Below are 25,175 nucleotides of genomic sequence, written 5' to 3'. Positions count from 1 at the left end.
AATCCGTGCCATTTTCCTAATTGTTTCTTGGCTGGTATGCAGTTTATTTGTTCCTTTATTCCTCCCTTGCTGGTTTCCTTCATGATTTGATACTTTTCTTTCATGCATGCTAAGTTGCTTCAGTCGTGTTCAACTCTTGGTGACCCTGTGGACTGTAGCTCCCCAGGCTCCTCTGTCCCTGGGATTCTCCAGGTAAGAGTACTGGAGTGGGTTTCCATGCCTTCCTCCAGGGGATCTCCCCAACCCAGGGATCGAACCCTGGGTCGCTTATATCTACCTGCACTGGCAAGCAGGTTCTTTACTACTAGCAATACCTGGGAAGCCCACTTTTCAGTAGTAGTTTGCTTTGAATTCTTTGTTTTTCTGTTTTGTGTATCTCTTACAGGATTTTGCTTTATGGGTACCATGAGGCTTACCTAAAACATTTAGAGTTACAACAGTCTATCTTAAGTTGATAACAACTGACTCTTTGCAACCCCCTGGACTATACAGTCCATGGAATTCTCCAGGCAAGAATACTGGAGTGGGCAGCCGTTCCCTTCTCCAGGGGATTTTCCCAAGCCAGGGATTGAACCCAGGTCTCCCAAATTTCAGGCAGATTCCTTACCATCTGAGCCACCAGGGAAGCATCCTTAATCTGACCTAATACTTACCTTTATCAGTTTTATAGGGGCTTCTATGCTGGCTCAGATGGTTAAAAAAAAAAAAATGCCTGCACTGCAGGAGACCCTGGTTCAATCCCTGGGTTGGGAAGATACCCTAGAGAAGGGAACAGTTACTCACTCCAGTATTCTTGCCTGGAGAATTCCATGGACAGAAGAACATGGAGGGCTACAGTACATGGGATCACAAAGAATCAGACATGACTGAGTGACTAACACTTTCACTTCTTTCATCAGTTTTGTTTTCATTTTACTAATGAGTATCTTCTTCTTTTTCTAAGTTCCCACTGTCAAAAACTCAGATTCTTGGATCTCAATATTTGTCTAATGGTATTTTTGTGTACTACTCATAATGTATACCACTTTAATGCCTCTCTGTGTGCATGCAAGCCATGCTGTTTCAGTTGTGTCCAACTTTTGCAACCCTGTGGGCTACAGCCTGCCAGGCTCCTCTGTCCGTGAGATTCCCCAGGCAATGGGCTGCCATGCCCTCCTCCACAGGATTTTCCCAACCCAGGGATCAAACTCGGGTTTCTTATGTCTCCTGCAGGCAGGTTCTTTACCACTAGCACTACTGGGAAGCTCTTACTGCCTCTTTAAGCAGGTCTGACTATGAAACAGTCTTCCCCTTGTTAAAGAGGCAGTCCAGTAGGTGTTGACACAAACACTATGGGACCAAGTACCTAGGCCTGAATCCCAGTTTTGCCCCTTACTGGCTGGAGACCTTGATTCCATAACCCAACTTCAGTCTTCTCATCTGGAAAATGTGGATGGTAATAGTACACACTTTATAGGGCTGTTGAAAGGATGAAATGAGTCAATACATGTTAAGTGCTTGGGACAATGCCTAGCACATAGGAAATGCTATAAAGTGTTGGTTAAGTAGATAAAAATTCATGAATTCTGTATGTGCAATTCAAGCTGGCTTCATCAAAAAGGATTTTTTATTTATCTTTTTGGCTCTAGTTTGGAGATGAGCCTGGAGTCAGGGCCTTGAATAACATCATCAGGTCATTGACTCTTATTCTCTATCTTTGCTGTGTTTCCCTTTGCTTTTGCTTCATTCTTAGCAGATCCTTCCCTCCAGGACAAACAGCCATGGCCACCAGCAGCTCCTGGAGACCATTCCACTGGCTCAGCAGCCCCAGCAGAACAAATATGTCTCTCACCCAAAAATTCCAGCAAAGGTCTCACATGAATTCTCACTGACTTGGCTTGGGTCCCAGGCTCTCCCGCCTAACCAGTGTGATATTCTGATTCTAGGCAGGGGAGAAAGCAAGGGAATTCAGAGAAACATCTACTTCTGCTTCATTGACGACACTAAAGCCTCTGACTATGTGGATCACAACATGCTGTGGAAAATTCTTAAAGAGCTGGGAATACCAGACCACCTTACCTGTCTCCTGAGAAACCTGTATACAGGTCAAGAAGCAACAGCTAGAACTGGACATGGAACAATGGACTGGTTCAAAATTGGGAAAGGAGTGAAACAAGCCTGTTTATTGTTACCCTGCTTATTTAACTCATATACAGAGTATATCATGTGAAACCCCAGGCTGGATGAATCACAAGCTAGAATTAAGGTTTCCAGGAGAAATAGCAAGAATCTCAGATATGCAGATGATAGCACTCTAATAGCAGAAAGTGAAGAGGAACTAAAGAGGTTCTTGATGAGAGTGAAGTGAGTGAGTGAAGTCGCTCAATCGTGTCTGACTCTGCAACCTCATGGACTGGAGCCTACCAGGCTCCATTGTCCATAGGATTTTCCAGGCTAGAGTACTGGAGTGGGTTGCCATTTACTTCTCCAGGGGATCTTCCTGACCCAGGGATTGAACCCGGGTCTTCTGCGTTGCAGGCAGACGCTTTGCCATCTGAGCCACCAGGGAAGCCCTGGTAAGGCCCCTGATGAGGGTAAAAAAGGAGTGAAAAAGTTGGCTTAAAACTCAACATTCAAAAATCTAAGATCATGGCATCCAGTCCCATCACTTCACGACAAATAGATGGGGAAAAAGTGGAAACAGTGACACATTTTATTTTCTTGGGCTCCAAAATCACTGCAGATGGTTACTAAAGCCACAAAATTAAAAGCTATTTGCTCCTTGGAAGGAAAGCTATGACAAACTCAGACAGCATATTAAAAAGCAAAGACATCACTTTGCAGACAAAGATTCATATAATCAAAGCTATGGTTTTTCCAGTAGTCATGCACAGATGTGAGAGTTGAACCATAAGTAAGGCTGAGCACCCAAGAATTGATGTTTTTAAATTGTGGCACTGTAGAAGACCCTTGAGAGTCCCTTGGACAGCAAGTAGATCAAACCAGTCAATCCTAAAGGAAATCAACCCTGAACATTCACTAGAAGGACTGATGCTGAAGCTGAAGCTCTAATACTTTGGCTACCTGACACGAAGAACTGACTTATTGGAAAAGTCCTTGACACTGGGAAAAATTGAAAGCAAAAGGAGAAGGGGACAGCAGAAGATAAGATGGTTAGATAGCATCACCAACTAAACAGGCATGAATCTGAGCAAACTCTGGGAGATAATCAAGTACAGGGAAGTCTGGTGAGCTGCAGTCCACGGGATCACAAAGAGTCAGACATGAATTAGTGACTGAACAACAACTTGAATCCACTACTGCTTCCAAGGGTGAATCTCCCCTACAAAGTTTGGGTGTCCTCTGACCATGGGAGAAACAACGGTATGAGATGGGGGACAGAAGTGCTGTGAGCTGAGGGAAAAAAAAAGTAGTCCAGTGTCCCTGCCCATCTATGGGTAAGGATGGCTGAAGACATTCAGTGGGCTCAGGTGAGGGACTATTACCAATTTCTATAGAACAATTTCAATATTTTAATAACCAGTATTGCTGTACACACCATTCAGATTATCAGCCTGTTGATATATATTGATTTAAATTTATCACACTAGTTGTGTTATTTATAATACCTGTTCTGCATTGGCTTTTCTCCTTTTGTCTTCTCTTATTATTTCTATTTTTCTCTTATCACCTTTAAGTACTACATTCCACTTCTATTTTTAGTAATTACCATAGATATTACCTTTAATTATTCTTTAATTCTTTAATTTTCATTTTTAACTTTTTGAAGTCTATTAATAATCAATATATTGACTTTCCTCTCTGATAATACAAAGGCCTCAAAATATCTTAATTCTATTTAACCCCAGAATCTACTTACTGTGGTATATTTTAATCCTTCATATATTTTTCAAATCCACAAGATATTATTATTACTACTGTTTTTTGAAGATAACATTTATTAACAGTTCCACCTTCTTTGCTCTTCACGTCTTCTTGCTGCTTTATGTTATATGTCATTTTCTTTTTACTTGAAGTACATACTTTACAATTTCCCTCAGTGAGGTCTTCATGAATATCTTTATTTTGCCTTATTTCATAAATACTTTCACTTCATTAACACCTTTTCAATGCTGTTTAATATGTCATTAAACACAACACTTCTAGTAATGTTGGTTATTGTAGTTTTCCTTTCTAGAAATTCTTTTTGATTTTAATAAAACTTGCTCTGTCATTTTTTTATAGTTTCCTATTCCTTGCAGACATTTTCCAATCTGACTTTTTTCAACTTAATATGTAGGATTTTTTTCTTTTAAGAATGTGGGTCTGATCATTCCAATATATAGTGTCTTTGAGGGTATCTTTCTGCTGTCTATATTTTCTGTTTCTTCTCATTCATGGTGTCTGTGCCTTATTATTTTTTACTATGTGCTAGCCATTATACATGGAGAAGGCAATGGCACCCCATCCAGTACTCTTGCCTGGAAAATCCCATGAATGGAGGAGCTTGGTAGGCTGCAGTCCATGGGGTTGCTAAGAATTGGACACGACTAAGCAACTTTACTTTCACTTTTTCACTTTCATGCATTGGAGAAGGAAATGGCAACCCACTCCAGTGTTCTTGCCTGGAGAATCCCAGGGATGGGGGAGCCTGATGGGCTGCCGTCTATGGGGTCACACAGAGTTGGACACGACTGAAGTGACTTAGCAGCAGCAGCCATTATACAAAAAATTATCTGAATAATTATTTGATGTCTAGGATGAAAGTGCCTTCCACTACAAAGGATTTGCTTTTACTTCTTGCATGTCTGGGATTACCATAAATTAAGATTAATGCTCCAGGTTCCCTGGAAGGTCAATCAAAGTGCAGTTCAAGCTGCAGTGACTTGTGAGGATTCATATACCTATGGTTCACATTTACCTTGAGATGTAGTTCTTTGAGGTCTCAGCTTATTTTGGGGAGGCCCTACCATTACATCCTAAGTAACCCTGGGTATTGATTTCTTTCTCCCTTGCCTCTGCTAGACCATCAAAACCAATTTTCAAGTTTGTTGAACTTAGCAATACTCACAGGGAAAATGAAGCTTTTGCACTCGTTTCTCTCTCTGGATTTCCACTTCCCCATCATTCTCTTCCTGGCAAGTTCTTACTACCATGTCATCTCCTTGATGGCTTTGAAGGCATCATTATTTACAACCAGCTTTGAAGCTGTTTTCAGATAATCTAGAATTGGTCTACCATTATTGGAAATAGGAAGCCATGGAATGTCTTCCTCGGCACACAGCATGTGCTCAGTAAATGATGGCTGAATTAGTTGAATTACCATAATTTCCTAAACATACTCCCTTTTTTTTTATTTGTACAAAGACTGTTGGTTTGTACAAGAACTGTTTCCTATTCTTAAAACACATAGAAAAAAAACACACACATAGAATGCCCATATTCTACCATCTAACAAGTATTAGAACAAATATCACCTTTTTCTCAAATTTATTCCTGTTGTCTCTACTTTCCCAAATATGAATCCTATTTCTTCTCCATCTAAATTCTCACAAGACCTTGTCTGTATCATTCTCTGGGTACTTAACTAGATAGAAATGTTTTAATATGCTCTTCTGGTCAAGGCTATGGTTTTTCCAGTGGTCATGTATGGATGTGAGAGTTGGACTGTGAAGAAAGCTGAGCGCCAAAAAATTGATGCTTTTGAAGTGTGGTGTTGGAGAAGACTCTTGAGAGTCCCTTGGACTGCAAGGAGATCCAACCAGTCCATCCTGAAGGAGATCAGTCCTGGGTGTTCATTGGAGGGACTGATGCTGAAGCTGAAACTCCAGTACTTTGGCCAACTCATACGAAGAGTTGACTCATTGGAAAAGACCCTGATGCTGGGAGGGATTGGGGGCAGGAGAAGAAGGGGACGACAGAGGATGAGATGGCTGGATGGCATCACTGACTCGATGGGCATGAGTTTGAGTAAACTCTGGGAGTTGGTGATGGACAGGGAGGCCTGGCGTGCTGCGACTCATGGGGTCTCAAAGAGTCGGACATGACTGAGCAACCGAACTGAACTGAACTGAATTTATTGCTCCTCAAGATTTACACTTTCTTGACATTCCTGGGCTTCTGAAGAATTCCCTCATGTTCCGTCTAGTTCAGCATATATTACAAACAGATTTGGGTGGGTGGGTGGGAATATTGTATCTAGTACTTTTAGGTGTGATGTCCTGGGAAGGGAGTCTCTGAATATTTATTCTTCCCTACTGCTGGAAGCAGGATGCAGCCTCTTTAAAAAAATGTCTTACATTTGTACAGTACTTTATAATTATTAACAATAGGGTGTTCTCACATACTTGCTTTCTACTTTCATATTCACCATCATCATGTGGCAGATGAGAATCAGGGCAAGAGAGACTAAATATTACTGAACAGAGCCACAAAGTCAGAAATAAAACCCAAATCTTCCTTCTTCAAGCCCAGGGATCATTCCAGGGTACTCAGCTGCTTCCCCATATTATTTTGTGCTATTAGTCATTAATGTGCATTAACATCTCAGGTCTTTGGAAGCATACATTCTATACATGAAAGCATGTGCAGTACAAGAGTTAGGTTGCAGGCAACAAACAGAGGAGCTGGCTCTGGAAGGTACTTCATACACACCTCTGAAGTGAAGGTTTTCTGCACTTGGTCTTCCTTACCTCACAACCTTGGTTCCATTTCTCATGACTTGCATGTCCACCATACAGCCCCCAGTAACATAGGCGGCTAGATTCAACTCTGAGAATTCGGCCTAAAAAGAGAAAGCAAAACAATAAGGATTCACAAGGTACTAGGGATGCCAATGACTCATAACATTTCTATGTGCCAAACATACATTTAAATCTCATGTGAAAGATGAAGACGCTGAGACACAGAGAGGCATGGTGACATGTCCAGGGTTACATCACTACTAATTTCTACCTCCTTGAAGGTGGAAGAAGGTACTCTAACTCGAGGGGAGCAGACAGGCAGGGGGAGAGAGAGATAGGAGATAGTGGTGTAGAGGAGCTCCATAGTTACCAAGAGAGGGGCAGAGACGAGATATAAGCAGTATTCTTAATTTGGGTCCCCACTAAGGAGTATTCTTCATGTTTATGTGCCAACTACAGTGCCGCATTTGTGTTTTATTAGACATTTCTGTATCCTTCTAAGTTCATCTTTTTGTTGGCTTATTTGGTTGCACAAGCTTAAAAAATTTCTGTTGCTATTCCTATGGAATGTATGTATGCTAAGTAGCTTCAGTCATGTCTGACTCTGTGCAACTCCATGGACTGTAGCCTGTCAGGCTCCTCTGTCCACAGGATTCTTCAAGTAAGAATACTGGAGTGGGTTGCAATGCCCTCCTCCAAGGGATCTTTCCAACCCAGGGATTGAACCTGCGTTTCTTATGTCTCCTGCATTGGCAGGTGGGTTCTTTACCACTAGCGCTACCTAGGAAGCCTTTTCCTATGGAATACATCCCTCCTACCAGATTATATGCTCCCTGGGGGTAGTGACTTGATGTTATAACCATTCCCTAGGTTTGCCATAAAAAAGTACCCCCACTAGGTGGCTTAAACACAGAAAACTGCTTTCTCACAGCTGTGGAGGCTAGAAGTCCAAAATCAAGGTGTGGGCAGCACTGGTTCTTTTTGAGGGCTGTGCAAGAAGAGTCTGTTGCAAGTTTTTCCACATTGGCTTGTAGATGGCCACCTTCTCTGTCTCTTATCAGTATGTTTTTCCTCTGTGCAAATCTCTGTATCCATTCTACCAGTCATACTGGATTAGGACCCACCCTACTGACTTCACTTTAACTTGGTTATCTCTGTAAAGATCCTATCTCCACATACCTGTGTCCAAATAAGGTCACATTCTGAGGCACTGGGCCTTAGGACTTTAACACATGAATTTTAGGAGACATAATTCAACCTGTAACCCCACTCGAGAAAATGCATAATACTAGACTGACTTATACAGAAACCAAGAGCTATTTCTTTGGATTTAATGAATAAAAATAACTGCTCACATACATGCAACACTCACTATGTGCCAGGTACTGTCCTAAGCATTTTATACGTATGAATTCATTTAATCCTCACACTTGTCTACATGAAAAACCAAGGCAGAGAGAGATCAAATAACTTGCACACTGTCACACAGTAGGCAGCAGAGCCAGGATTTAACCCCAGGCAGTCTGGCTCCAGCCTGTCTTTTAACTGCAGCACCCCACTGTCCCCACTGTTTAGCTAAATAAGGCATTAGGTGGACTGCAACTGGGAATTTTAGGGACCTAAAAATACACCACTCAAAGAGAAAAACAAGCTTACATTGAAGGGAAATATCATTTCATGGTGATTTAAATGTATTCCCTTAGAATCATTTACCAGAAATTATGACCAAAGACCTAGCTATCTTCCCAGATGGCATTAAAGCAGACCCAGAGTGCTTGTGTCTCTTGTTTTAATTAACAACCTCATTATGCTGTGGAAAGGTGAAAAGCAAAGAGCTCTGTTAATGAGGCCAGGTTGGTAAACAGTGGTAATGACCCAGTTATTAAATCTAATGCCTTAAAAATTCAGCCCATCATGTTCAAGACATTTCATTGGTAAGATTACAAAGAAGAATTAGCAAGAAAAGTTGTTCCTTGTGTGGAGAAAAAGAAGTTACAACACAGAATTGCTGGGCACAAGATATATGAAGGAAAGGGGTGAGTCAGAATCTTGGATGGTAAAATCTCCAACTAGATGGCAAAGACCCAGGGGCTATCTTGCTGCTCAAATGGAAAGAGAAATACCTGGATAGAAGACACCCTCGGGCTTCGATATACAAGTCAGAAGTTCATCTGGTTCAGATCTGAGTGTCTGCAGCTGTCTCCTAGTCATAGTTTATGAGTAATCATAGAAGGTAGATTTCTGGGTTACAGGGCAGCAAGCCTCTGCTTGATCAAGCACAGAGAGCTGGAGTAGCAAAGAAAGAGCACTTTCCTATATTTCTCTTTCTAAAAACTTCAACACCCATGGAAATGAACATAGACGTAGCCAACCATCTCTCCTTCAAGACAGCAGGATGACCCCGCTGGTAGAATCCTAAATACCAGGGCCTGGAGAGCTCTCATAGACTGTAGTGGGTTAAATTGATTCCCCTAAAAGATATGTCCAAGTCCCAACCCTTGATACCTGTGAATGTGACTGTGTATGGAAACAGAGTCTTTGCAGATATAATTAAGGCTCTTGGATCCTGGATGAGTGTGAACCCTAAATATAATAAGATGTATTTATAAAAGAAGAGAAGGGGAGGGAGAAGGACCCAGGAAAGAAGGCTGTATGAAGATGGAGGCAGAGACTGGAGTTAACACTGACCCAAAACCAAGGAACAAGTTACTAGAAGGTGGAAGAAGCAAGGAAGGACAGTCTTCAGAGGAAGTACAGATCTGCTGACACCTTGATTCCAATTTCTGGCCTCTGAGAGGATAATTTCTTTTATTTTAAGCCACCAAGTTGTAGCAATTTGTTACAATAATCCTACGAAAGTAATAAAATAATTTTGGAAATTGGATCCAATTTTAGTATTGCATGCAAAGGTGTCAGGGTTCAAAGAATGTCAATTGGTTTAGGTAAGGCTCCTTTATCCACTTCAGCAAACACATACTTACAAGCATATATGCACACATACACAAAATAAAGCACTACTATGAGAGTCATGTTTCTGCCTTTTCTGCATAAGTTAACCTTCTGACCTCAAAAACATTTTGGTCCCAATTATTTTTAATCTGATGTCTCTTTACTATATACTAGGCATGGTGGTATAGATAAATAAATATTCAAAGAAACTACATTTAAAAGTAACTGCTCAATACCTGATGATTTTGGTCAAGTTACTGACTGCTTAGAATCTCAGTTTTGACATCTCTAAAATGGAGGCAATAATATCAGTGGTATCTAGCTTTAAAACTGTTAGTAAAGATTCAAGATAGTGTATATGAGACAGCACAGAGCTGAGACATGTTACACAGGAGGAAGATCTCTGTAAACAGCTATCATTATTATATTCAAATATTTAACTGTCTTAGCAAGAGTAAATTGAAATGCATTAAAAAAAAACAGAAAAAGAGCAACCTTTTCAAATATTTATAACATAGACAATTTTTAAAATATTAAGGCATACAATATAAAGAGTAAAGATTTCTGCTTAATTAAGTCCACAATGGAGTAATAGGGACTGTATTTACACTCTCATCTTAAACTTGGAAAGCCAGACAAAATACATTAATAGTTTTCAGACACTGAACAACAGGCATTGCAGGCCTATGACCTTGCAGAAAGGAAACACATGAAATTACCTCTGTGACTGCCCTAGCTGACTGCCTGGAGGCAGTTTTCAGGCATGCGAGAATGCAATCAGTGCCCAGTAGTCTCACTAAGCTGAAGAGTCAAATGTTAGAATTCAGGGAGGCTGGAGAAGGCAGTGGCAGCCCACTCCAGGACTCTTGCCTGCAAAATCCCATGGACGGAGGAGCCTGGTGGGCTGCAGTCCGTGGGGTCACAAGGAGTTGGACACGACTGAGCGACTTCACTTTCACTTTTCACTTTCATGCATTGGAGGAGGAAATGGCAGCCCACTCCAGCATTCTTGCCTGGAGAATCCCAGGGACAGGGGAGCCTGGTGGGCAGCCGTCTATGGGGCTGCACAGAGTCGGACACGACTGATGTGACTTAGCAGCAGCAGCAGCAGAAGTGGCTAGAACTTGCAGGGCAGAGTAAAGGAAAGCTACAACTGCACAGGAAAAGGCCTCCAGGCAGATCTGCAAGGCTTTGGCTGCATACAGATAAGAGCATGCATGAAAGGAAACTTCTCAGGGCCAGTGACAGAACTATCAGAAAACAGTAGACTCAACACTCCAGAACACACACAGGGCTGGGGATAGTTCATGTTCTCACCAGGTAAAGTGTAAAGACTTTGTAATAAGAGTAGAGTTCTCAAAAATTTAGTAGTGGGGCTAAATGAGCCCTGGATCACAGGGTGCTCTGGATCTAGGATGACCAATTTGTCCTAGTTTACCTAGAGCTTTCTCAACTTTGCAGAAGCTCCCTTCAGGCTCAGTTTTTCAAATTTGATGAAAACTATAAACCTATAGGCCTGAGAAATTCAATGACTCCCAAGCAGAAGAAACATAAAGAAAATCATACCAGGGTACATAATAATCAGCTTACTAACAAACCAGCGATGAAAAGAAAACCTTCAAAGCAATCAGAGGGGGAAAATATACTTTATATTAAGAGAGGCAAAGAATGACAGCTGGGCTTCCCTGGTGACTCAGGGGTGAAGAATCCACCTGTCAATGCAGGAGACACAGGCTCAACTCTGATCTGGAAAGATCCCACATGATACGAAGCAACTAAGCCCATGAGTCACGACTACTGAGCCTTGCTCTGATGACTTTTTTCTTCAAAGACTTCTTAATTTGAATTAGGGTCAAGTTGTTACAGTCTGCCATGCCTATAGGCACCTCACTTTCACTCTACATTTTTCCATAAAAAGTGCATCTGTAAATACTCTCAGACTTGGAAGGAAGTCTATTCCTTTTGTGTCAGTGTAGTTCTCTGCTTCTCAAGGTGAATAATTGCCTGCAAGCCAATAGTATGAATTATGGGAGTTCATCACACACGCAGAAGTAGAATGTGTAACAATAACACATAGATGGAAATGGAAATGTACTGTTAAAAGGTCCTTACACTGCATATAAAGAGGTATAACATTATTTAAAGATCAGTTCAGTTCAGTCACTCAGTCGTGTCCAACTCTTTGCAACTCCATGGACTGTAACACGTTAGGCCTCCCTGTCCATTGCCAACTCCCAGAGTTTCTCAAACTCATAGATCTTGATAAATTAAAGCTATTGTAAACCTTAGAAGAATGCCTCAAAAAAACAGGGATAGCTAAATTAAATTTCACAAATTTTAATTTTACAGATTGATGGATCTTAGTTGATCTGTGCTTGCATAATCAATATCAACTTCCCAGATGGTGCTAGTGGTAAAGAACCTGCCTGCCAATGCAGGAGACATGAGAGACGTGGGTTTGATCCCTGAGTTGGGAAGATCCCCTGGAGAAGGAAAAGTCAACCCACTGCATTATTCTTGCCTGGAGAAGCCCATGGACAGAGGAGCCTGGCGGGCTACAGTCCACAGAGTTGCAAAGAGTTGGACACGACTAAAGCAACTTAGCATGAGCAATCAATATCAAGATGAAAATTGGTAACAATTCCAGCCACCCTGAACACTCTGTCAACTTCAGTATAACTGACATCAACTTTCACACCATGATACTACCACTTTGATATCTTCTATTTCTGTAGCTTAGTTTTGTATGTTCTTGAACTTCATATGAATCTCAGAGTTATATACTCTTTGGTATTTGCCTTTTTTCACTCATCATTACATCTGTGTGATTCATTCACACTGTTGAGCTTAGAAGAGATCATTTTATTTCTGTGTAGTGCTTCAGCCCCTGCACGGGTGTGTGAGCTAAGTCTCTTCAGTTGTGTCTGACTCTTTGGGACCCTATGGGCTGTACCCTGCCAGGCTCCTCTGTCCATGGGGTTCTCCAGGCAAGAAAACTCGAGAGGGTTGCCATGCCCTCCTGTACAATAATACATTCATCTGTTCTGCTGATTATGGACACCTGGACTATTTCTAGTCATTGGCTATTAAGAAAAAAGCTGTTATGCGCATTCTTGCACATCTCTTTTGGTGGACATATACTCTCATTTCTTTTGGGTATATTCCTAGGAGTGAAATTGTTGGGTCATGGACACCATTGAAGACAGGTAGGTTTTCACAGCAGCATATGTAAGTTCTTTGTATTTTGTTAAACTTGTTAAAACCAGGTGTGGGAGGTTTTCAACACTGATCTCAATGATACCTGAAAATGCTAGACTATCTGAGTTTTTCTGTTTATGACTTTTATTAAGCGTTTACATGGAGGAATCAAAGAATAGTGGAAAAGAAACTGGTGTGAAGTCTGGGGTTAAGGGATCTAAACTTCAGATTCAACACTGACCAACTGTATGGCCTTAGGCAAAGCCCTCTTTCTCTCTCCACTTTAATCCTCTTCATCTTCAAAATGAGTTATCATCAACTGAGTCAATTATGTCCATGGTCTGTTTCATTTTCACCTCTCTTTCTTTCTTAACCAGTGTCTCCCAATGATGATAGAAGGAAAATACTATTACCACAGCATACCTTATGGCAAAGAAATACCAAGCAATCATACTTTTATTAGAAATCTGTTTACCACCTTATATCCAGCTCCTGGTACACAGGAGGTATTGAAAACATACTTGTGTAATGAAGCATTATTTTTATACTTTTTAGATGAATGGATGACTACAATACCTACACATGCTAAATAACTCACCTTCTGAAACTGCCCCACTGCCAGATCCACTAGACTATAGCTAGGAGGAGGGTGGTTCCAGGTAGAAAGGAGGGGAAAGGCCCAATCTAAGTTTTCATGAACAAAAGCACAGCTGAGAACACAGGGCTCTCGGGTCAATGAAGCAGTGAGATGTCTTCCGTTGTTGGAGTGTGGAGTATGTGGAGGAACACAATAGGACAGAGCTAGAAAAATGGGTGGGAGGCCAATTCTGAGGATTTTGAATTCCCCGTGAAGAAATGGTACTCTAGTAGTATTCTATTGCTGCCACAACAAATGATCACACATGTAACAGTTGCAGACAACACAAATGTATTATCTCACTGCTCTATATACATCAGAAGTCCATGTTAGCTCAGCTGGTTTCTGTTCTAGGTTTCACAAAGCCAAAATCAAGGTTATCAGCCATCTGGGCTCTTTCTGGGAGGTTTTGGGAAGAATCTGCTTCCAAGTTTGCTGAATTGAACTCTCTGAAGCTATAGGACTGAGGTTCTACTTCCTTGCTGATCTTAGCTGGGAGACTGTCCCAGCTCCTTAAGGCGGTCTGCACTCCTTGTCACATTGTACGCCCCATCTTCAAACCTGTCATGGCATGTCAAGTCTCTTATTCTCCAAAGTTTTCTGACTTCCCTTTTGTCACATCTTCCTCCCTAGCCAGAGAAAGTTCTGTTTTTAAGGGCTTCTGTGGTCAAACTGGCCCGCTTGGATAATCAGAGATACTCTTCTTATCTTACAGTCCATAATTGTAATCACATCGTCATTTCCCTTCTAAGTATCATTTTCACAGATTCCAGGGATTAGGGTATAGTCATCTTTGGGAGACCACTGGGAAACACGAAAGGCTGTGTTACAAGAGTGATAAATATTTAACCACAAGTATTTACATAGCACTTTCTAAGTTCCAGGCTCTATTATCAGTGCTAGTTATGGTTGGAATCATATCCTTTAACAAGACCTCTTCTATAGCATCCTCAATCACAAGGGAATACAAGCACCTGTTTATAATTAAACACATGTCCAGCTCTAAGAAAACACATGCACACACACTCATGAGTACACACAACACACACAAACAAGATGGAATGCATTCAGTTTTCCGAAGAGTCTTTCATGGGTTCTCACTGGAACCTAGAAAGTATGTGATGCTAAGCAGATAATCTCACTGAAAGCATGGGGTATTCATGTTTAGTTACCGATAATTGCATTTGCAATGATGTTGATGACAGAGTACAAAATGGTGATTGCAATCATCATTATTATAATAAGTTGAAGGATGCTATTAGGCCAACAGATCAATGGGAAAGAAACTGAAATTGGGACTTGGAATTGGATGAGTGACTGGAATGTACACAAGAAACCGAAAATGTGTGGGAATGTGGAGGTAGCAGCTATCAGCCTTGACCGTGAAGCCTGACTGAAGGAGGGAGGATTTTGACACAAAGAGCTGTTGTCCAGAGCTCCTGAGAAAGACAAGATGCTGGCAGACAGATTGTTCTGGAATCCAAAGGAGGCTGATAAGATACTGGAAATTCCTGTTAGTTAGTGAAGACCTATCTGGTCCAGACTGTACCCTTAAACTCTTACAGTCTGCCCCTTTCCAAGGCCTTAGACACCCTTTGTAATTTGCAGGAGGGTAAAAGAGAGAGACAAGAGAGACACATAGATACTGAGCTGATGGCAGAAGGCGGGCAGCCTCCAGGACCTTCCCTAATGCTAGGACAACTTCTCATCCTCTGCCCTTTTTTCTACCCTTTCTTACCTCCTAAGAAGGAACTGTTAATCTAGTGCTCAGGACATCATAACGCTGCCTTAAACACTGGGCAAGGTCACTGCTGGGTCAAAAAGCCAGGCAATCACGTGTGATTCCGGAGTCCACATAATGCTTCTCTCCAGCTGACAGCCTGCTGAAGTGGGTGGGCCTCACATTAACTTCCTCTTTCCTGCCTTGTAGCTCCTCAGAGAAGCCACCCTCAGCACCTATTTTGCTCTCAGCCACTCTCTCTCCCATGAGTTTGCAGCACTGAACTCTGATTCCAAAGAAGCCCAGATGTCCTGCTCTCTCTTCGCAGAGCTGTGTTTGTGGTACCTCAAAATTATTTAGTAATATGTATTTAGTAAGGAGGGCTTCCCAGGCGGCGCTAGTGGTCAAGAACCCACCTGCCAATGCAGAAGAACTAAGAGTGCAGGTTTGATCCTTGGGTTGGGAAGATCCCCTGTAGGAGGGCATGACAACCCACTCTAGTATTCTTGTCTGGAGAATCCTATGGACAGAGGAGCCTAGCAGGCTACAGTCCATGGGGTCACAAAGAGTCCAACACGACTGAAGCGACTTAGCACAGTTAGTGATGCTCATAAATGGGACATTTGGCTTTAAAGACAGGTAAGATGCTGCACTGCTTTGGTCTGGAGCTGATTCAGGAGACCCTGCACAGGGGTGCTTGGCCTAGGCCCCCTAAAACTTCTTTGCTCTTCCTCCTTGTGTTTTTGTCTACTTTTAGGAACCTGCAAAACGGGTGGTGGTAGTGATTGTCAAGGTAGGATTAGGGCCTTCTTGAGTCCTCTAGCAAGTTTTCATCAAAATTCCACCGTAATCCCTAACAGATTGTTATGTTTACTCTTGGGAAGGAAACTGTGTTATTAACAAATTCCTTTTAAAATAAATCAGCATTCTGCATGCACTGTGATCTTCTTCATTTTTTTTTTTTTAAATTTACTTGGCTGCACTGGGTCTCAGTTGCAGCATTTGGGATCTTCACTGTGGTATGGAGGATCTCTTAGTTGTGGCATGAGGGATCTAGTTCCCTGACTGGGGATTGAACTCGGGCCCCCTGCATAGGCAGCATGGAGTCTTAACCACTGGATTACCAGGTGAGTCTCTTCTTCACTTCTTAAGTTCTTTCACAGTCTTATAGAGACTCGTTAAAAGCATAAACAACAGCAGCAACAATAATAAAACATTAAACACAGAACACCCAAGCTTTACGCAGGCTGTGAGCTCCTACAGGATTTAGGTTCTTTGACACCTCCTTCCACCATCCTCTGTCTGCCCTGGTTTCAAATCACTCTGTCATCGCCATGCGATGCTGGCCTCTTTTCCATTATCAAGCACAGGAAGCATGCTCCAACCTCCAATCCCTCAGCCTCTAAACCTTGCTTCTGAGAGCGGGCAGCACACGTCTGCTCCCTGGCGCCCCTAGTGGCACCTTCCTACAAAGCACCTGCTGTGCTGCAAGCTACTTCCTAGCTTAATCTTCCCCCACAGCACTCACCACCCTCTGAAATAAATATTTACATCCATCCCAATTGAATATTTAATCGTCCACTTCTTTCACTATAACAGAAGCTCCAGGGGCCAGGGATTTTGTCTGTTTTGCTCAGAGCTCTAGCCCAGCACCTAAACCAGTGTCTGGGGAAACAACACAGGTGCTCTGTGAATATTACCAAATGAATAGATGCCCATTTTGCAGATGTCAAAGGTGAGGCCCAGGGAAGCAGGGTGACTTTGTTCAAAGTTACATCCTGACACCCTTCACACTGGACCGAGCGGCTTATCTGGGGCAGCTCGAGTCTTAACTGGCAGAGCTCTAATTCTTACACCTTCCCGTGTCTTTCCCACGTCAGTGTGCAGCATCTGCTGGGGAAGCCCACAGGTCCCCCTTTCACCGCTCTGCTCCTTCTAACTGCCCTGCTGATAGCAAGTACTTGGCAGGCGGCCCGAAGCCTGCTCTCAGCAAGAACTGCTTCCTGTCGGTTTCCCGCATAGGCCGTGTTTTCAGCTCTGAGGCCTGGAGGGCTCAGTGACTTCCTTGGCTGGCATCTCAGGGCTGAGCTCTTTTCCACCAGTACAGACTCACCTTGCAGACAAAAGAGGCTTTGAATGTCTGAAGACTCATTCAGTGGACCTTTCCAGAGGAGGAAATATTGTGCAGAAGCAGTACCGGACATCTCAGGAAAGGTCTGGGCCACTGGGTCAGTGAGAGCTGCCTGGCAGTACTGCCCACCTCCCGTGCCAAACACCCAGCTATGCAGGCAGATGCAAAGGCACCTCTGCTCATCAAAAAATCTTAATATCCCTGTGTGTGTGTGTGTGTGTATGTGTGTAGAAGGCAGGTAATAGAGAGATAAAAACATGTCAAAATGCACATAAAATAGAGAAAAATAAAATGACAAAACCTACATTCCTAAATGTTCAAGTAATAAAATATCCAAAGTTAGTTGGAGTTCACCATATTATTTTTTAAAAAATCAGTAGCAGTGACTTGCAGTTTACAAAGTGTTTGGCATGTGAAGGTTTTTAGAATTGCACCCCATGAGTTTGAATCAGAGTTTTACCCCTTACTTGTTGTGCAACGTTAGACAAGTTAGCCTTTCTAAGCCTTAGTCCCTCATCTATAAATGAGGTTAAGAATGGTACCTTCCGAGGGCAGCTGTGAGCATTAGATGGATTAATTCCATTTAGTGGAATTAATGGATTCCATTAAATGGAATTAATATCCACTTAAGAGTCCTTAGCAAGGTGCCTAAGTGAAAAACGAATAATCAATGTTAGATATCACATTTATGTTCTTTAATTTGATCATTATAATGACCTCTTGATAGGAGAGTAGGTATTAGCATTCTCTTTAGTGGATGTGAAACTGAGAGAGAAAATGACTTGGCCAAGATCACAAAGCTACCTGAACTCAAGTCATCCATTAATTCATTAACTTAACAACTATTTCTTTTTCTGAGCAACTACTGTGCCAAGAATAGAGACTTAAACAACAGCATCTGAGAATCAAAGTAAAATATCCACTGTCATTTTCCCTCTGCCAGGGAAAACCTGAAGGGTAGGGAGAGCTTTTGATACGTCCGAAGGATAGAAAGTGTTCGCTGAAGGAGAGAGGGAGGAGGGGGAGGAAGAGGAGGGTAGGAGATGGGGGAGGAGTGGGAAAAGGAAGGATGCGGAGGAGGATTGAGGAGGTGAGGGGAGAAAGGGGGAAGGAAGAAGGGGAGAAGGAGGGGAGGGGGAGGAAGAAGCTTTCAGGGGGAGAGAATGGTGGGACAGCCAGAGCCTCATCTTTCCCCATTTCCAGAGCTTTTATAAGGTTGAGAGACCTAGGAATGAATTTTGCCACCTGCAGCAAACTTTTGCTGCCTGTGACAGATGGGGCAAATGTTCAGAGATTTTAAGATCATAGCTTAGCTACGTAGAAAAGAACAATGAATCATGTCCCCGACATCTACTTTTCTTCATTGTTGCGCTGGGTTCCACAGGTGTAAGTACCATTCTGCTGAATGCTCAGAAATGTGTGTTTACAGGATTAAACAAAGCACGTGTGAACGTCTCCCCAAACTTTTCCAGATGGTTGATGGATGGGTTCAGGGACCTGGAGATCAAGGTGCAGAAGCAGAGTCCATGTGCGGCAGTTGTATCACAGGTGGGTGTGACCCTGACGGTGAGGTGGTGAGGCTGAAGCTCTGGGAAGAGCTGCCTGGGGTGGGCTGATGAGCCTAGAGATGGAGCAGGCATGACCCTGTCGAGTATGGCCAGCAGAGATACTGAGGGAGCTTAAGTAGGGCTGATATAATTTATTTCTGTAGATTTTTTCCCCAAACGGAAACTTGTAATGTGATGACAAGAACATCTCATCCATCAAAGCTCTGAGAAATTAAAATGTTCTTTCCTACCTTAACACACTTTCCTTTATTTGGTTTTCATTTTACACATCCAGCACCATTTCAGTGCTGTAGAAATGAAAAAAGCCTTCAACCTTCCTTTTCTACCCGCTGCTGCCCACAGCTTGGGCCTCATCTCCTGTTTCCCAGGAGTCTTTTCTCTCACCTTCCTTCCCTTGATCCAGTCCACACATCCAGGGACCAGGGTAAAGCCCTGCACCAGGATGAAGGCTCTGCTCCCTCCGTGTGGGCCGCAGAAGACATGGCCAGGTTTAAACCCCAGACATGGAATCCCCGCTGCCCCCTACAGCCTGAGCACTGGACACCTCAGAAAGACCACAGTGTCAGCCTCTGGGTGCTAAATGCTGTGAAGAGAAATGAAGCAAGAGACATGACTCAGAGTGACTGAGACGTGTGCATGAAGCGTCCACCAGAGAGGGCAGTCAGTACCTCTGAGAAGGCGACACTGGTGCCAAGAGTTTGAACAGGCCATGCAGATGCCTCGGGAAAGAGGGTTTCAGGCAAAGAGAACAGAAAAGCAAAAGCTCAAGGCAGGGTGTGCTTGCCCGAGTTTTTTCAAGTTTGTTTCTTTGTGGTAAAATAACTGCAATGTAGAATTTACCATTTTAACTGTTTTTTAAGTGTATAAATCAGTGGCATGAAATACATTCACACTGTCGTGCAACCATCACCACCATCCAACCACAGAACTTTTTCATCATCCCCAACAAAACCCTTGAGTCCAAGAAACAGTAACTCATTCTCCATAACTGCTGGTAACCACTACTGTACTTTCTCTCTTTATGAATTTGACTATTCTAGGTATCTGATATAAGTGGGATCATACAATATTTGTCCTTTTACGTCTGACTTATTTGACTTAAAGTTTGTCCATGTTGTAGCATATGTCAGAATTTCCTTCCTTTTAAAGGTTGAATCATATTCCATTGTATGGATATACCACATTTGTTTACCCATTTGTCAATGAACACTTGGGTTTTACATCTACCTTTTGTATACGGTGAATAATGCTGCTACTGACCATGGGTTAACAAACATGTCTGAGTCCCTGCTTTCAATTCTTTAGGCTATATACCCAGGAGTGGAATTGCTGGGTCATGTGATGATTCTGTCTGACTTCTTGAGGAACCACCATACTGTATTTTATAGCAGCTATACCATTTTACATTCCTACCAGCAATGTACAAGGGTTCCAATCTCTCCACATCCTCATCAACACTTGTTTCCTGCTGTTTGATTTTAAGGAACAGTGTGAGAAGGCCAGTGTGACTGGATCAGAGTAAGCAAGAAAGACACGAGCAGGAAGAAGGCCAGGGAAGTCTAACCATGAAGGGCATATAGCCATGCGAAGGCTGGCCATCACTTACAGTGAGACTGGGAGCCTCTGGAAAGCCATGGGTTGTGGAGAGTAATAATCCCATGTATAATAAGTTAAAACCCAATGCTTCCAGCTCCAGAAGCATGGGGTCTCAAGGCTAGCACAAGTCTCTCTTCTCCCAGGCTGCCAGAGGGTTAAGTAAATGCAAACACGGGTAAATGCAGTGAAAGGAGATATTTCCTTCCCCTGCTGACACACCTGATGCAGGAAGCAGACTCCTGCTCCCTGTGAATGAGAGGCCTGGCCAGGCTTGTGCTTCAAGAAGAAAATGAACGTCGCCTGGACAAAAGATAGCTTAGCACTTCCCATGTCAGTTTCTGAGAGCTACCGAACAGCCTAAGGCCCCATCTGTTTTCAATCTTGTTAAAAGGGCCTCGTGTGCTGGCGCCTATTTAAAATAATGCACACATGGAGTTTCTAAAATGAAGAAGAAAAAGGGGCCATGCTTTCCCTGCCGGCACAGCTTATGTGTTTACTTTGGAGCCGGTTTTGGGAGTTCTGAGACAAGACACAGCTAATTTCTCTTCCCGGAGTTGATTTGCAAGTCCCCACAGGCTTTTGCTCCAAGCATTTAAGGCAGCTTGGTATGAACTGGTCACCCCTTCAAAAGGCCACTGTGAAATATCTCCAAATTAAGGCTGGGCTTGGGAAAGGGGAACCCAAGGCCATTTTCCTCCTTGCAAAAGGGCTGTTTTCCCAATTCCTTTTCCTCAATAGAGACTTACATTTTTAAAGGCCTAGTTCTCCTTTCTCAGATGTTCCTTTCCTTCCCAAGGGGCCATAGCAGTTCCAAGACAGTGTGACCCAGATAGAGCCCAGAGTCAGTGAATCTAATCCCAAAATGGAGACTGCCAGGGTGAGAGTCAGGGGACAGGAGCCCCCTGCAGTCTATGCACTCCCATGCAGGGAAGCAAAGGCGAGGAGGCTTCTCTGTCCACATTCCGGGGGCAGGCAGCCCTTATGAGCTGCTGAACCAACGACATTCCTGAGTCATGAGGGTAACTACACATCCAGGGCCACCAAGAGCTGTAATGGGCCATTTCTGACCCTGCAGGCTCAGGAAAAACACAACACAAATGTAGAACCACTGTACAACTTCATCAATAACGGCCCCACAGGCCTGGGACTTTATTACTAACCTCCCCTAAACCTGGAGCAAGAGAAATTCAAAGAGGGTATGAGAGCACCAGAGTGAACATATTCATTGTGGCCCATCAGTGGCTCCTATCATTTTCTGCTCCTTCACACCTTCTTTGACTCTCAAGATCTAGTTGACATTGTTTTCACTTGATGGCAGCAATGCCCAGTAGCAGAGGAGGGAACAGTTATCCCAGTGGGAACAATGGTAGAAGCAGCAGCAATAGAATAAAAGTAGGAGAAGCAGTGGTGTTAGTCTTTGGAGAGGAAGAGACAAAATGAGTGATGGTACTAAGTATGGCTAGTAGCAATAGGACTGAAAATTGTATGTGTAACCTTGGTAGTTCTGGCAGCAACATAATAATTATAATATAGCATATTTATAATCTAATATCACTAATTATATTTATATTAGGATTACAATGTATAATGGTTAAGCATTTACTATGTGCCAGGCGCTGTTCTAACGGCTTTGCGTGTGTTAATTCTGACAGTAGCCCATTACGTAGGTCCTTTTATCGTTGTTGTTGTTCAGTCACTAAGTTGTGCCTTACTCTTTGCAACCCCATGGACTGCAGCATTCCTGGCTTCCCTGTCCTTCACCATCTCCTGGATATTATCATTATGCCTACTTTATAGTTGGCAGCACTAAGGCATGAGATTAAATATAATTCCCCAAGGTCACACAGCTAGGAGGTGATAGATCAAGCGTACAAACGCAGTGATCTGGCTACAGGATCCCTGCTCTCAAATACTCCCCTAGGCTTCTTCCAACCCATGGCAGAACCCAAGGCGAGGAGAACAGCAGGATGGAGGGAGTGAGACAATCACTTCTAAAGAGGATGTCTATGGAGTGGGATACTTTCTGCAAGTTCAAGGGTTTAGAGTCATCCAAGCTCTGCATCAAACAGAAGAGTAATTTTTACTTTTTAATTTGCTTAAATACTGGGTTTTATATAAGACTTAGTTAGAAACAAAAGAGTTCTATTTCAAAAAATTGTTAAAAAGCAGCAGTGTGGTGAGGCTTTGGGGTTAGAGAGCTATGCTAAGCAGGTCTTATTTTCTGTATTCTGATGCTTTCATATCTTTCAGGCTCACTGAACCTGGATGGACCGCCTCTCACAGAGTTAGCCAAAACCTTGAGAAAGTAAAGACTTGCCATAGAAAGCACCTGTCAAATGTGAGACAACCATCCAGAGCCCATACTGAATGACCTTCTCTACCAGGCTCTGAAATGAAGAGATGACTCACTGGAAAACACCATGACGCTAGGGAAAATTGAGGGCAAGAGGAGAAGCGGGCAGCAGAGGATGAGATGGTTAGATAACATCACTGACTCAATGGACACGAGTTTGAGCAAACTCTAGGAGATGGTGAAGGACAAGGAAGCCTGGCGTGCTGCAGCTCATAGGGTGGAAAAGAGACAGACAGGACTTAGTGACTGAACATCAACACCAAGTAGGCTCTCACTCTGGACCCCCTGACCCCCAATAACCCAGAGCCAGGTGCCAGACAACCAGGGATAGTTCCTACACCCCAGAGCCTGCTGAGATGATTCAGATTAGTCAATCCAGAATGTGCTTACCATGACTTGCCTGTTCCTTTCAGTGGAACCACAATAATAAAGACTCTTGCCCACATTTTCCCCTTGCTCCCTCTGCCTCTAGACTGGCCATGATGCTTCCCCATGGGACCCCCACATCGTGGTATTCTGTGCCTCCTGCTTTAGGGGACTATGAGTACGAGACACTTCTTCCTTCATGACAGTCATTTCCGTGTCTGCGTGTCTTACCATACTCGACTATAACAAACCCCAGGCCCCTATACACCAGGCTTGGTCCAGCCCTTCGGGGTTTCTCCTGGCTTCGGGCCTCGTTGCAGGTTGCTGGGTGCACAGTCAGGGGTCACACTGACTGGGGTGGGCTGTGTTACAAAGATCCAAGAGCATGAGGTGTCTATTCCATTCTGGAACTTCCTCACTGTGGGATCTTGGGGAAATCATAGAAACCTCTGCCGTGGCATTTTTGTAAGAATGAAGGAGAAGGTCCCTGCCCCATCTCTGCCCTGAGGCCTTCAGTGATGAGTAAAAGGAAGCGGGAAGGGGAAGTTTCTTCAGAGCCATCTGGGAAGCCCACATCATCATAAACTGAAGTCCCACCTCCCGTCTCTAGGGGCCCAACGGGCTCCCTGCACAAAAGGAATCATCTTGGAGTTGCTTCAATCTCGTACAGGGTTCCCCAACCTCAGCACACTGACTTTTTTGAGTTGGATAATTCATTCATTGTTATGGAAGGCTGTCTTGTATACTGTAAGATGTTTAGAAGCATCCCTGTGCTCTTCTCATAGAGGTCAGCAGCATCCCCCTCTTGTGACAACCAGAAACATTTCCAGGCATTGCTAAATGGCCCCCAGGGGCAAAATCACCCCTGGTTGAGAATTACTGATACGGAAAAGGAATGAGTTAAGCTCTCTCCCTTCTCTTTTCTCCTCTCCACCTCTCCCTCTTCTTCTTTCTCCTGCTCCTTTCTCTCCCCGTCTCTCTTCTTCCAAAATGCTTGACGCTTGCAACCCCAGGTACCCCTGTGGACAGCAGGGCTCCAGGGGCACAACTGCAAACAGCTGCTCTAGGGAACAACTCCAGAGATTGCCAGAATAGAACTCAGCACTCTCTCGGTGGTGGGTTTTGGTTTCATTACCATCGTATATTTACCAACTCAGCTCATCTGGCATGATCCAACCACCTCATCCATAATTTACCATCCTCTTTAAGTAGCCTCATATCAAACCCACAGAATGTGAGAACTGAAAGTTCCTTTGGGGTTACCCAGTGAGTTTCACCTTGCTGCCAGCTCTGGTTGCTGCATGGAGAATGATGACGCTGCCCTAAGCTCAGCAGGGAAGCCTGCCTTCATCGAGCGGTGCTGTCTGTTGTGGCTGGAGGAGAGTTGGCAGGTAGAAAACACCCCATGCATCTGTCAACCCAGATCCAGGGTCCTCCTGGATTTAACTAAAATGAACCAAATCTTACAATGTGATGAACATAGTAGTATTGCTGTTACTACCTCCATTTTGCAAATAAAGAAACTGTAGCCAAGGACACTGAGTCATATGCTCAAAGTCCCATAGGTAATAAGAGGTGGTGCCAGGATTTGATCCTTGCTCTTCTGATCCAAGACACAGCTCTATCCATCATACCAAACCCTCTTGAGATGTCTCATCGTTTGAGGAAACAAAAAGTTTCCTCTACACAAATAAAATACTACAGAGCAGTAGTAAGAATTAGTGAAATGGGCCTGTTTACTTTCAGATTCTTAATGTCATTTCCCGATAAATATAAGCGAAGAACAGTTAAAGTAAAGATTAGAAAAACCAGAAGCCACACAGAAGGGTGATGGGGGTAGCAGATGTGTACCCCAGAAACGAGGGGTGAATTAGCCGTGAAAGTCAGGAGAATCTGTTTTATAGAGTATGGACTGCTTGAGAGCCAGGAGTTCAAATCCTGTAACCTGCACTGCTGGGCCTCTCTGAACTTCAGTTTCTTCTGCAGTAGTAACGG

General features: G+C 43.2%; 1 protein-coding gene across 4 annotated transcripts in view; it reads right to left on the bottom strand.

The window, feature by feature from the left end:
* SYN3 (synapsin III) overlaps positions 1 to 25,175 on the bottom strand; it is a 472,322-nt gene that overhangs the window by 372,450 nt on the left and 74,697 nt on the right. For all 4 annotated transcript variants that reach the window (XR_011483033.1, XM_070453985.1, XM_070453984.1 and 1 more), the window contains exon 4: positions 6,672 to 6,763. Coding sequence is in view for 3 of the 4 variants with exons in the window: in XM_070453985.1 (XP_070310086.1) it covers positions 6,672 to 6,763 (92 nt within the window). In the remaining variant the exon portion in view is untranslated. The remainder of the gene's footprint in view (positions 1 to 6,671; positions 6,764 to 25,175) is intronic.

Source organism: Odocoileus virginianus, chromosome 23 (assembly GCF_023699985.2).
Source record: "Odocoileus virginianus isolate 20LAN1187 ecotype Illinois chromosome 23, Ovbor_1.2, whole genome shotgun sequence".
NCBI classification, from domain to species: Eukaryota; Metazoa; Chordata; class Mammalia; order Artiodactyla; family Cervidae; genus Odocoileus; species Odocoileus virginianus.
This window is presented reverse-complemented; position numbering and strand designations above follow the sequence as displayed.